Consider the following 12395-nt stretch of genomic DNA (forward strand, 5'->3'; position numbering starts at 1 on the left):
ACACTTGATGTCAAGTATCATGCTGTGGTGCGGTACTGCTACCCATGGTACCAGCAATTTGTCTGTAGCACAGCCTCAAGAGGAAACTTACTGCAGCCTAAAATAAACCATTTGCAACTTTTGTTTTACTTAGCCAAACTTAGAAGTACTCAACATAAATTTGGGGTCTTCTCCCCACAAAACAAAGTTAAAGTGAGATTACCATTTCCAACTGTGCTCAGCATTTTACCACATTCGAGGAGAGACGTGTTTTTCACCAGCTTCCTAAGACCTAAGACCTTCAAGACTGGAACACAAATCTAAGTCATATCAATTTCCCAATAGATTACATCTTAGCGATATCAAAATAATTTCAAATACTAAAGCATTTAAAATGAGCCCAGCACACAAACTCTCAGGCTAGAGCTTGTTAGTAGACACCAGTTGGTCACAAGGCTACAGCCTCAACAGCATTTCAGAGAACATGCCTTTTTACTGGCACACTTCTACTCGCTTGCATTAGCACCTAAAGAAAACATACTCCACAGCACTCATCACAACTGAAAATCTACACAGAACAGTATAAAACCTGTGCACTTTTAATTATGTTCTGTTGAAAACTTCAGTTATCTAATGACTGAACAATGATAAACTCCTACCCAAAATTATTTCCCTGAGTCTTAAAGGGATGCTAAGTAATCCTGTCAAATATGGGGGGCAGAGGGAAGGACACTGATTTTCTACCACCTTTTCCACAAGTTACTGTCCAAATTTAAATCTTTCAAGTCAACTTATTAAATGCAAGATTTATATACAGACAAAGGTAAGATACAGGAATGCATAGTTAAGGAGGACTATCTCTTCTGAAATACCTTGGCTGTTTAATTAGCACACTTGCATCACAACACACCTTTTCTAAAGGAGAAGGTAGAACAAGGTTTAAGCACTCCTAGATTCCAATGGTCAAAATAGAAAGTTCTTACCAGCAGTTACAGCACTAAAATATTTCCATTCAAATTACAGAAGGTCACTGTATCTTGAATGTTTCCAGTACACTGGAATGTGCCAGGAACCAGAGGAAACTTCATTGATCACAGACTATACAACATCCTTATGAGGAAACTAACACTATATGGATCCTACCTAATCTGATTACCTAATCACCTAGCTTTAGCTAGGCCCTACAGATATAACGGAAATTCCAGATTATTTTCAAAAAAGAAATGCATTGCTATGAGCATTTCCAACACCTAACAGCTAGGTTTTCAAAAATCAAACCAGACTGCAAATCCCTGCATGAAAGTGTTACCAACTACACATTAAGATGTCATCTTGTAACAAGACTTAGAAGTACATATGTTTTCAACCCAGTATTTTATAGAAACAATTTTACTGGAAAAAGGATAGACCACGAAACAACAGACATAGTTTTGTCCTCATCTCTCATTTGTGGACAATCTTCATCTCTCATTTGTGACAATCTTCCGTCATCTGGAAGAAAGTCCAGCTGCAAGTTATCTAGCTTTTGACTGAAATCTCAAAGCCTACAACCAAAACTTGAGTAGCCAAGAAACTAGAAGCATCTTAGAACAATATGGCATACATGGGATTGCTATCACAGATTGAATTTCAGTTATTTAAAATCTTAATTTAAGAAACAGGACATCTTTCAGAAACTTCAGTGGCAAAAACTTCCATGTGAAGCTACATTTATATGACCTACTTCTATAACTATGTATACAAGTCAAGAAATTAAATGAACTGTTGTCTAAACGAGCTCGACTTTGACAGACAAGTTCCGTAGGTACATATGAGCCCATCACCCCAAGCAAGGTACAGTCCTGGCTCCTCTTCAGTCGCTGGCAGAATTCCACAAGTGCCAGAGCCAAGACTTCACCCCCTCATGCGCACGTGGTGGGGCTGAAACAGCATTCCGACTAGGGGAAGCACTTTGGCAGCCTCCTCTCTTTCCCCTCCCCCCTGCAACACTGATGCATAACACTGGCCTCTGCATTCAGGGTATTTTTTTCAACTCTTACCACTGGATTTTACAAAGTGATTGGACAGCTTCCCCATAGAGAAAGCACACTTTCTTCTCCCAATTTCAATTCCGCATTAGAGTAAAAGCAGGGATCAGCTCATGCAACAGAAAGGCACATCAACAAGCACAGTTGAGTCTGTTACTGAATACAAATACGCAAACAGGATAGATTTAACTAGTCTAGAAAGTAGAATGTTTGTACATGTACTGCCAAGCCACAAATCCAAGAACAGAGGTTCAAGCAGCTTCCCTAAAGCAGGCATATCTTGCTCCAGACCCCAGTTCCTTCATTATCTACACATCTGTTTTTGCCCCATTTTCAACAAATGCAGTTTAAGTGTATAAATATACAAGAAGAAGTATCCAGATTGGCAAAATAGGTACATTTAGGTATACATCTGTCATCTTCACACAGGTAAAACACTCACTTGCATGTGCTTAAGCTTAAGAAGGCAGATGAGGGACCAAGGACTAAAGGCTGGTCATTGAATTCTAATGGTTATTTTTTCAGTAGGTTTGTACCACACATTAAATCCATCAACCCTAACAGCACGAGCATACACACACAAAGGAACACACATATTTATGGCATCACTTGCTGACCATTACCAGATTCCATTCTGAAAATACCAGATTAACAAAACAAATGCAGAGAAAAAAAGAGTAGTAATGTTGGGTGCACTAAACCAAGTCTTAAAGCAGTAAGTGCACCTAAATTCCCATATTGTATTCCTGTTGGATGTTAAATAACATCTGGGGGAAAAAAGTGATTAGCCTACTGCTAAATGCACTCAGCCTTGAGAGTCAGCTGCAAGCAAAGTTCTTAGGGGATACTTATGTCTTTGTTGCCATAAAACAACTTAGAAAAAAATAGTTATTGCGCATCCAATGCATAAAAGCAATGCTATGATCTTACAATTCTTTACATAGGAAAGTTTTATAAGTAACATAAAACCTGTCAGTAGTCTGTCTTTCTATATACCTTGATTTTTTAAACACACAGGGTTGTCTGCCAGCAACAAGTCACTTGAAGCTAGCTTAGAAACTCCCTCCTACACACCAGTGAGCCATGCTCAGAATTCAGATTACAATTACCTAAGACTTTTTAAGCAAGTTCTGCTTATTTATGTATGTCAAACAGCAATGAAACTCTTATTGCTTTTTTTCTGAAAAAGAGCTTAAGAGATGCTAAAGAGCTAAGCTGACCAACACAGTTCTGCCTGTTTAGTTTATGTCTAGACAACACTTAAACTGTAAAGGGTGGAAAGAGGGAAAACAGCCAAATATGATTCAATCTCCTTTAACTTGTGACTAATCTCCCTACTTATTCTCAGGGAAGTTGGCACTTGTTGCATCTTTAACTTGTCCAGAGCCATGAAGCAAGAGAATTTCCCTGACCTCAACAAAACCCAAAGCAGCTTACTGCTGTCTGTCTTTTCCCTTTACACAGGAAAAAGTGCTTAAGCAACACTGAAGTTTTCCCCATTGTACAGGTAACTGAAGCTTACCTACTGCTTTAAGAGCAGCAGGAGAGTCAAATGTTGGTCCAGATTTACCATTTGTCAATAGACTATGTGCAATATAGATTAGTCCCCTTTCAAAAGTCTCCTGTACATGCAGGATACAGTTGTCCCCACAGGTGTATTCAGCCTTCTCAGCAAGGCAGTACTAATTAAATAGACTGCTCTGTCAAAAAAGAAAAGCAGTACTTTTCAAAAAAAATTGTAAAGCCGTATTTGAAACCAAAAGGTGTCTCCTCTTCCCATATTCTGCAGAACTTTCAATAGATAGATTCATAGTTCTCATACAAAGTATCTGCTTAGTTAAGTTTTATCTAGCTGTTCTCATGTAACTTCATTTTAAAAGCAATTTGTCTCAGCCTTTAGTTTCACTACCAGGAGCCCAGAAGTTTTCAAATAAAAAGCATTAGAGCTGCCTCTTCCAAGACACTATAGTATGAATTAACAACCACAGAGTTGTAACCTCCTTTCCCACATTTAACTATTTCTTAGTATGAAGTATCTCATACTGCAGCCCTACAAACTGCTTTTAAACAAAGCAAAGGCCTGACCTCAGAGCTCTCAACTTCTGCAACTGCACTTGCATATGATTTTATCTCCAGCATTTCAATCACTAAATAAATTTTCACAAGGCAACTTCTACTTTACATTGTCACAGCATCTGGCAATCTTGGAAATGATGTTCTACCTCACGCACAAAACTGGTCAAAACACACTATTATGATCACATTTCTCTACTAAAAAAACAAAGTAAACTATTAGCATTTCATAAGTTAAACACACCTTACACAGGGCAAAAAACTACTGGCCAACAGGAAACCGCCCCCTTTTCTTGTAACTGATCACACCTTCCTCTGTGTGTTCCCAAGTCCAAATGTCAAGAAAGTTTCCAGGTTTAAAGGTTAGTATTTTAACAGCTTCGATTGAATGTACAAAGATATATAGGACAGGAACTCTCGCAAACCAAGTACACTGAAATCTGGACACAAACAAAAAAAACCAGGCTAAATTCTTATCGCTAACACGCTATCCAAATACACTGCCAGCCAGCACACCACGCTACATCCAAATAAAACTTCTATGTTATGGAACCACATCCCTCCACCAGACTCAAAAGTCAGAAATTGATACTGCTGCCAGCCAGAAACACTGGTTAAATCTGACACCTCCTGTAGAAACTGCTTTTTACTGACCTACCAGATGATCAGCAGCGGAAGCTGCCAGAGGTATTTCCAATTTTGTAGGAAAGTAAACAGAAAAACGAAGGCAAAGTGCCAGCGCCTAGAGCCCCGCCGCGCCCCGAGAGCGCCCACCCAGAGATTCCCAGTAACGGGTGGGTGCTCCCGAAACGCCGCAGCCCCGACCGCGGGGCCCGGGCCCGCCCGCGGCGGAGCGGGGGCCCGGCCGCAGGGCCCGGGGCCGCTCGCGGGGCCGCGCCGCGGGCAGGGGGCGCGCGCGCGGCGGCCCCTCCCGGCCCTCCCCCCCCCCACACTCCGGGCCCCGCAAGGCCCGGCCGACCCCCGGCACAGGCCGGGTCTGCGCTCACCATGTACAGGGTGAAGGGGAAGCCGAGGAGGAAGAGCCACAGGTAGAGGTGCAGCGCGTTGACCCCCGCGCCCTGGTGCGGGTCCTGGTACCAGCCGCCGCTCAGCGCCGCCCACACGCCCTGGCGCAGGATCTGCAGCACCTGGGAGCCCATGGCGGCCCCGCTCCGCCGCGCCGGCCCCGCTCTATCCGCCCTGCGAGCCCGGGCAGAGCCGCGCACCGCCCGCGCTCCGCGACAGCCGCAACCGCCGCCGTCGCCGCCCCAGCAACGCCGCCGCCATCTTATGTCCGGGCCCGGGCCGCCCGCCCGCCCCCGCGCCGCCGACGGACCGGCGGCCCTTGCGGCAGGGGACGCGCGCCGCCGCCGCCGGGGGGCAGCGCTGCGCCTGCGCGCGGCCTGCCCGCAGCCCCGCCCCCGCCTGCCCGGCGCAGCGCCCCCTGGCGGCCCGGGACGGCCCCCAGCGTAGGTCCCGCCTTCCACCCCCCAGAGGCCCGCGGGGGTCCCGCCTGCTGAGGGTGCTGGGGAACGTGGAGACACTCTCCTCAGAAATGGGACCTCCTTTGGAACAGTTACCGAATCAGTTCGGTGAGAAAACATTCTGAGATCATCGAGTCCGAGCTACGACCACCGTATCAACCACACCATGGCGTTATCACATCCAGTCTTTCTCTGGAGGCCTCCAGACACGGTGACTCCACCACTGCCCTGGGCACCGCATTCAAGTCCAATCGCCCTTTCTATGAAGAAATTCTTCCTGATGCCCAGCCTAAACCTAAATACTTCAGGAATTGGTGCTGATGCACTTCAGCTATGCCATCTCCAGGCTCACCTCTGAGGAGCCCAGTCTAAAGTCCTTTCCCCTTCAAACCTCCTTTCCCCCTCCCAGGGCTGGACTCCTAGCAAAGTGCTGCATCCTCCCCTGGCAGGAGGGCAAGAAGACATTTGTCCAGCATACACTTCTAAGGCTCCAAACCTACGGCAAGATAATAACATCACCACTTTTTGAGCCCCCCCCATCCCTCCATTTACTCTCAAAGCAATGTTACCAAAACCCTGGCACGTCTATCCCCATCACAGGATTTGCTGTAGGTTGCAACACTTAAAAAGCCAGAACCATTACAGTTTACAGAGAGAAAACAATACAGGCCACGGGTGCACCACAAGTCTCTCACAGATTTAAATTTTGACTTCCAGATTCACCTATCTGTAGAGGTCAGCAGTTCTCATCAAGTGCCAGCTTTTCAAGCTTTCCCCTTAGACATGCACATCCCAAAAGCCACATGTTATTTAGAAAGGGACAGATTAGGGAAGTCATTTAGACAGTGCTCTCAAGAAGGGTTGAGAGGAATCCTTTTCCTACAAACACTATGGGCTCCAAAGATCATGAGGTGACTGGAACACCTCTCAAGGAAAAGCTGAGGGAACTGGGCCTGTTCAACCTCGAGAAGAGATGACTGAGAGGGGACTTCATCATTGTCCATAAGTACCTGAAGGGAGAGTGTCAAAGAAAGGAGCCAGGCTTTTTCCTGAGGTAGCAGGCAATAGAACAAGAAGCAGCAGGCAGAAATACACAGGAAGTTCCAGAGGAACATGAGGAACAACTTCTTTCCTGTGCAGGTCACCACACACTGGAGCACATTGTCCAGAGAGGTTGCAGAGTCTCCCTGATACTCATGAAATGTCTAGATGCAATCTTCTGCCATGTGCTATAGGAGGTTCCTGATTGAGCAGGGAGGTTGGACCAGATGACCCACTGTGGGGGTCTCTTCCAACCTGACCCATTCTGTGACTCTGGGTCTCCACTGCAGAAAATCTGCAGGAATGAAATAACCCAAGCACTCAGCCATGACTCATGATGAGCATGCATTTGGGCTGGTATTTTCAAGAGGCTGCATTAATTCTTCAGTCTCCGCTGTCTCCCTGACAGTTAGTGAGCCAATGGCAGCATTTGGCTATTCTTGGAAAACCAGAAGACAGAAGTTACTGACTCAAAGCAAATGTATTTCATCTATTTTTTGTTTCCCCAGTGAGAAAGTAGGGAGAAGGGATGAACACAAAGCCTCATCCACATTAGCTTTCTCCCCAGTACAAAAGAAATAAACCTTTTTTGGATAGTGCATTTTCAAATACAAATCTGGGAGCAGTATTTTATGAAAGAGCGTTTTTTCACTCTGTCAAACAGGATTGAGATATTAAAGGAAATAAAGATGGGGGGAAGGGAAAGAACCAACAGTGAAAAACTACAGAGGATTATCATGGATGAGGAGGGGGAAGTCCCTTTATCCTTTTGCATTAAAGCCAAGCATGATGAGCCTCACTAGTTATATTATGCTTAGAAAAAAATAAAACTGTTTCAACCACAATATTTGCCAAAATACTGTTAAAAACTAAAATTATAATACAGTTGTTGAAAGATGAATTTGTTAGATTGTGTTATCCATACATATACTTTGATTCTGTGATGATCAGGATTATGAAGCGTTAGATCTTTCAGCAGCTGTTGTATCAATGTTACATAAAAGCTGTTCACCTTCACAAAGGGAGACAAGAGGGATAACATTCATTAATAACATGTCTGAAGGCTATGGTAAATGCATTAGAAACCTTTATGCTCCTGTTTAGGAGCCCTTGATCAAATTTGGACAGATTAGCCTCAGCATCCTAGTAATGATTCTTATTTAACAGTGCCCCTGTGTAAGAGGCTGAATGCTGTGGAAACATCCAGCTGTTTCCCCAGCCCCACTCCTAGAAGTTGTTGGACCAGTGGGCCAGTCATATTATAAAGAGGGGTATTGGATGGGGGTGGGGAGGGATGGGTGTGTGGAAGTTAGAAGCAAAAAATAAACAGAGGAACCAAAATATCATATATATATATATATATATTTACATAAAATACAAATAAAATTACAGACTCAACTCTGATCCAAAACAGCATAACCTAGCTTCACACGGATAGCCCTGTCCAAGTGCACATCATCATGGGAGGATCTAGTCTGCATCCAGTAAAATAAGGAAGAGATTATCGCATGCTTGAGAGGACAATTAAGATTTCATTGTTTAGCTATTTAAATACAGACAGATTGAAAACATTAGGACACAAGAGAGGGAAATAATATTTTTGGAATCCATCCATGCCCAAAAGTAAAATTGATTTAAAGTCCAGTTGCAGGCATCGTTAACAAGGCAAGAAAAAAGAAATTATTAGCTTTCATGAGGGAACAAACAATTAACACCTCGATAGAAAGCAACAGCAGTAAATTCAATCTGTACATGCCAACGAATAAGGAGTTTATCATCTCCACTGTACTTTAGCCTTACAGTTTTTCTTCAGGATGGGTACAGGAAAAATAGTTTGGTCTAGAAAAAACAGCATGACAATTTATTAGATAAAATATTCAAGAGACTGAGCATTAAATCAAGTGATTTGAGACCAACCAACATGTGATATTGCAAGAAGAGGAAGTTAATCAAAACAGTAATAAAGCACTGTAATTTGTCACAAAAATGCTTCAACACACTGCTATTTCTAAGAATAATACTGCGGCATTCTTTGCACCATTAGAAGTACATTAGTCTCTCATCCTCTCATTCAGAGAATGAGGTTCTACACTTTCCCTCCAGACATCGTTCACAGAATACCCAAAATCATAATTTTTAAATTAATTATAAAGAGAATTACTAAGTTTTATGAGAACATAACTAATAATTAGGACAAGAGGTGAAACAGAAAGTTAAAAAAAATATTTTGCCTAAATTAGACAAAAACTTATTATGTCCAGAAAAAAAGCTTGTGACTTTCAAAGTGTTTGCTAAAGTAAATCATCACTGTATGATTCCAATCTGTGAGCAGCTAATAAAACAATCAGCAGAAAACAAGAAAAGCACTGATTTACACACTTTACAGTTATGAGGGGTAGCACTTCTCTCTGTGCTGGATAAAGTATCTATTCTCAGATGATGGCTGACAAACTAGGCCTTGGTTGCTCACTATCAACTTTTGTATGTCTTCCTATTGATCCCTTGACTTAGGATTTGTAGTTAGGCACCAGCATTTCAACCCCACTTTTTGCATCCTGCTGACACAGACTACTCTGTGAATTGCATGCAGTAACCAGAGCAATACATTTGCCTAAAAAAAATAAAAAAATGTATATAACTGATCAGTCTAGGAGAAAAGTGCACCTGCTTTTTGCTTTTCTGAAGAAACAACAGTAAAATGTATACTTGCTACCAAGGAACTAAACCTTTGTATAATTTTATATCTTGACTTTTTTCCCCTACCATTCCCTATAATTACAACCACGTTAGCAAATGTTTTATATGAATTTGAAACATTGTCATGAAGAGCAGTGATGTGTTTTATTCTCTCACCTTATATGAGAATTAAAAAGGAAACTTATTTCTAAGGGTGAGAGAATGCAGAAAGTCATTCTACAATAATATTTGCTAGCCTAATTTCACTGTAAGATAGCTAATTTTCTTATAAAGCCTGTCAGGAAGTTGTTCTAGGTTAACTTTTAATTACAGTAGAGTGGTTTTTAGCAACTACAGGACTCTACTTAACATGTTGCCATGACATCAGCAGCACACAGCAGCCTATCTGCTATTTGCACAGGTTTTAAACAAACTTCTAAGCATAAACCAGATCCTCTCACAAACCTCACTTCATTTCTAGAAGCCACACAAGATTGAGCCTTGCATATTAAGAGATTGATGTGAAATTACTTCACAAAATCTAGCCCTATATATTATCCTGACCCCCTACCAGAATATAGCCTTTAGAAACAACATAAAAATATGCCTATTCTTTAGTGTTTTACTACAGGCCAGAAAGGGATTTACTAGCAGGAAGGTTGCATAACAGGAGACATCCTCTCTGTGTTGTACTAGCATAGACCACAGACATCATATCCAGCAGCCCCAGGTTTATAGCAGGCTACTCTCCACACCTGCTTTATTGCAGAGAGCCACACCACCAATCACACTTCCCGATCCACCTGTGCTTTCAGGATACAGCCTTCCCAGCATCTTGTAGGAAAGCCAAACTATTCCCTCTCAGTGTGGGAGAACATTGGTCTTACCCTCACAATAGAAGAAAGAGGAAAAAAGGTTTAGGTTTGGTTTGTTGGGGTTTTTAAAATGTCTTTTTCAACTATCACTGACTAATGCATCCCTTCATATTACCTTACAGTGCTACTGAGGAGGAGATAAGTCACTGGGAGGAGGATGCTAATTACTCATCTGCAAACAGCTGAACTGGGGAGTCCATAGTCCCACTAATCCTGCCCTTGCAGGATTTATCTCAGCTGCCTGCTGTACCTTTTGAGCTCTATTCATACATTGTCTGAGCCCTGTGGTTTTCTTAAGACAAAATAAGAAGACCAAAGCGAGAGTCTTTCCAAATAAGAGCACTTACATAAGTTTCTTATTAACAGGGAGAGCTGAAAGGGAAAAACTGTTTAAAATAGATCCACACAGACAAAGAAGTCTCGTGACAGCTAATAAAAACAAATCCTTACCAATGTGTTGATAACAGCTTTCTGTAAGTTGCCACTTGAACAATAGTATCTTCCATTCCTTTTATTTCATATTAGAATTTGTATTTATGCATCTTTCTGCTGTACACTTTTAACAGCTATGTAGGCCACAGTCTCCGTATCCTAACTTGTTGCAGCTGCTTCATCATGGTTGAAAAATCAATCAGAATGGCTTAATAGTCCCGTTGGTGGAGAAAGAGTGGAGTTCTATATGTATTTTCCTCCTAAAAATAGCTGTTAGTTCTTCTTACAAGAAAACTGTAAGGGCATTATGCACTTTTACATTAAAGCACCTAATTATGTGAATGTGTCCATACAGAAATCACAAGAAGCATCATCAATGTCCCAGTGACTGTGAGGTCTCTGAAAAAGAGGAATTTGCTAGCATTTCTGGTACATGAATTGCCTAAAAATGCCATGGAGATGAAACACAATAAACAAGGCTAAAATTAGACTATCCAAACACTCAGCTGACAGTATTTTAGCAGCATTTATACCACATTCTTTAAAGTACAGCACAGTGGTGCCTCTCTGTAAGAGATTTCTACCAAACAATGATTTGTGATGTCATTAGGATAAATTGCCATTTAAGATGTTTGTTTGCAGTTAAACTCCCTGTCTGAAGTACAAAGCTCCCATAGTAAGATAATGAGCCCCCAAGAGAATTTTCTCAATTTAGAAGAATTTCATCTCTCTTATGGCTCTTCTTAGCCATTTTTCTAAGAAAGTTCAGCCTTTTGAATTGGTCAGTCCCTGTCTAGGAAACAGTTCTGATTTAAAGTACATTGCCAGAGGCAGAATTACAACATATATTAAATGCCTATCAATTTCAGGGTACTGAAAAGAGGCAAAAATATGAACTTTGAGGAGGAAATGTGGGCAGAGTTTGGACAATAGTGTTAAGATACCTGTCTTATCAACAGGGAGCTGTGGAAATCTGTGGAATAACTAGTGGCAGTGCAAGGTGGGAATGTTGAAGTGAATGTAAGTCACAATTTCATGCAATTGCATTTCTTACAAGGATTTACTTGGGAAAATTAGGTGACAGGTCCTGCAAGTCTTAGCAGTTTCCCTAGAACTTTCTTGGATTTTAAATTCATTCTGAATAATTAGAAAAGTAACTTCATATTTCTGTCTGATTTCAACTCCTTTCCTAACTGTGTATGTAAGACTCCTCACTGAATACAGCCTTGTCTGAAGTGGAACATGGCAGTGACTGTGTGCTTTAGTAGGAGGTGTGAAGAATAATTTTGACATTCAAGACTATTGGAAACAGTATGTAATTCATTGCCTTGAGATGGAATGCGGCCATAGTTAACAACCTGAATTTGAGAAAAGAGCTGCAGAATCTCAGTTTTAAATCCCTTTTGGAAGGTAGCATCTCTACTCATACAGTGCTTCAGTGCCAATATAGGTCGGTCACAGAAGAAGCAGTGCTATTTTTTAAACAACCAAAGTTTAAATTCCCAGAGATGTTGCATGATTTATATTGGCAAGAAATCTCAGCTGCCTCACAAGATCTGCCCATTCCTGTACTCTTCTTTCTGTTCTCTGGAGGTCTCCCAGATAAATACTGAGCAGGTCAGACCTGTTTAGTGTAGAAGAACAGATGAAATCATACCCTGAGGTGTTGTGAATACTCTTTTTTGTATTTGCTTGAATTGGCAGTGCCTGGAGATATAGTTGACAGATTTCAGAATGTGAAAATTATTAATTGGGGGGGGGGGGGAATGCCCTGAAACACTGCCACTTTATGGCAGATCTAAAATAAC

The 12395-nt window shown here is 41.9% G+C and overlaps 1 protein-coding gene across 6 annotated transcripts in view; it reads right to left on the reverse strand.

The window, feature by feature from the left end:
- Nucleotides 1-5343, reverse strand: part of PCNX1 (pecanex 1) — an 89400-nt gene extending 84057 nt beyond the window's left edge. For 4 of the 6 annotated variants that reach the window (XM_015630482.3, XM_015630480.3, XM_015630481.3 and 1 more), the window contains exon 1: nucleotides 5087-5321. In XM_015630482.3, the coding sequence (XP_015485968.1) occupies nucleotides 5087-5239 (153 nt within the window). In that variant the 5' untranslated portion in view covers nucleotides 5240-5321. Of the gene's footprint in view, nucleotides 1-5086 lie in introns of all 6 variants that reach the window. The other 2 variants (XM_015630477.3, XM_015630483.1) reach the window with 2 other exon arrangements.
- Between the last annotated feature and the right edge of the window lie 7052 nt (nucleotides 5344-12395).

The sequence above is a fragment of the Parus major genome, chromosome 5 (assembly GCF_001522545.3).
Source record: "Parus major isolate Abel chromosome 5, Parus_major1.1, whole genome shotgun sequence".
NCBI classification, from domain to species: domain Eukaryota; kingdom Metazoa; phylum Chordata; class Aves; order Passeriformes; family Paridae; genus Parus; species Parus major.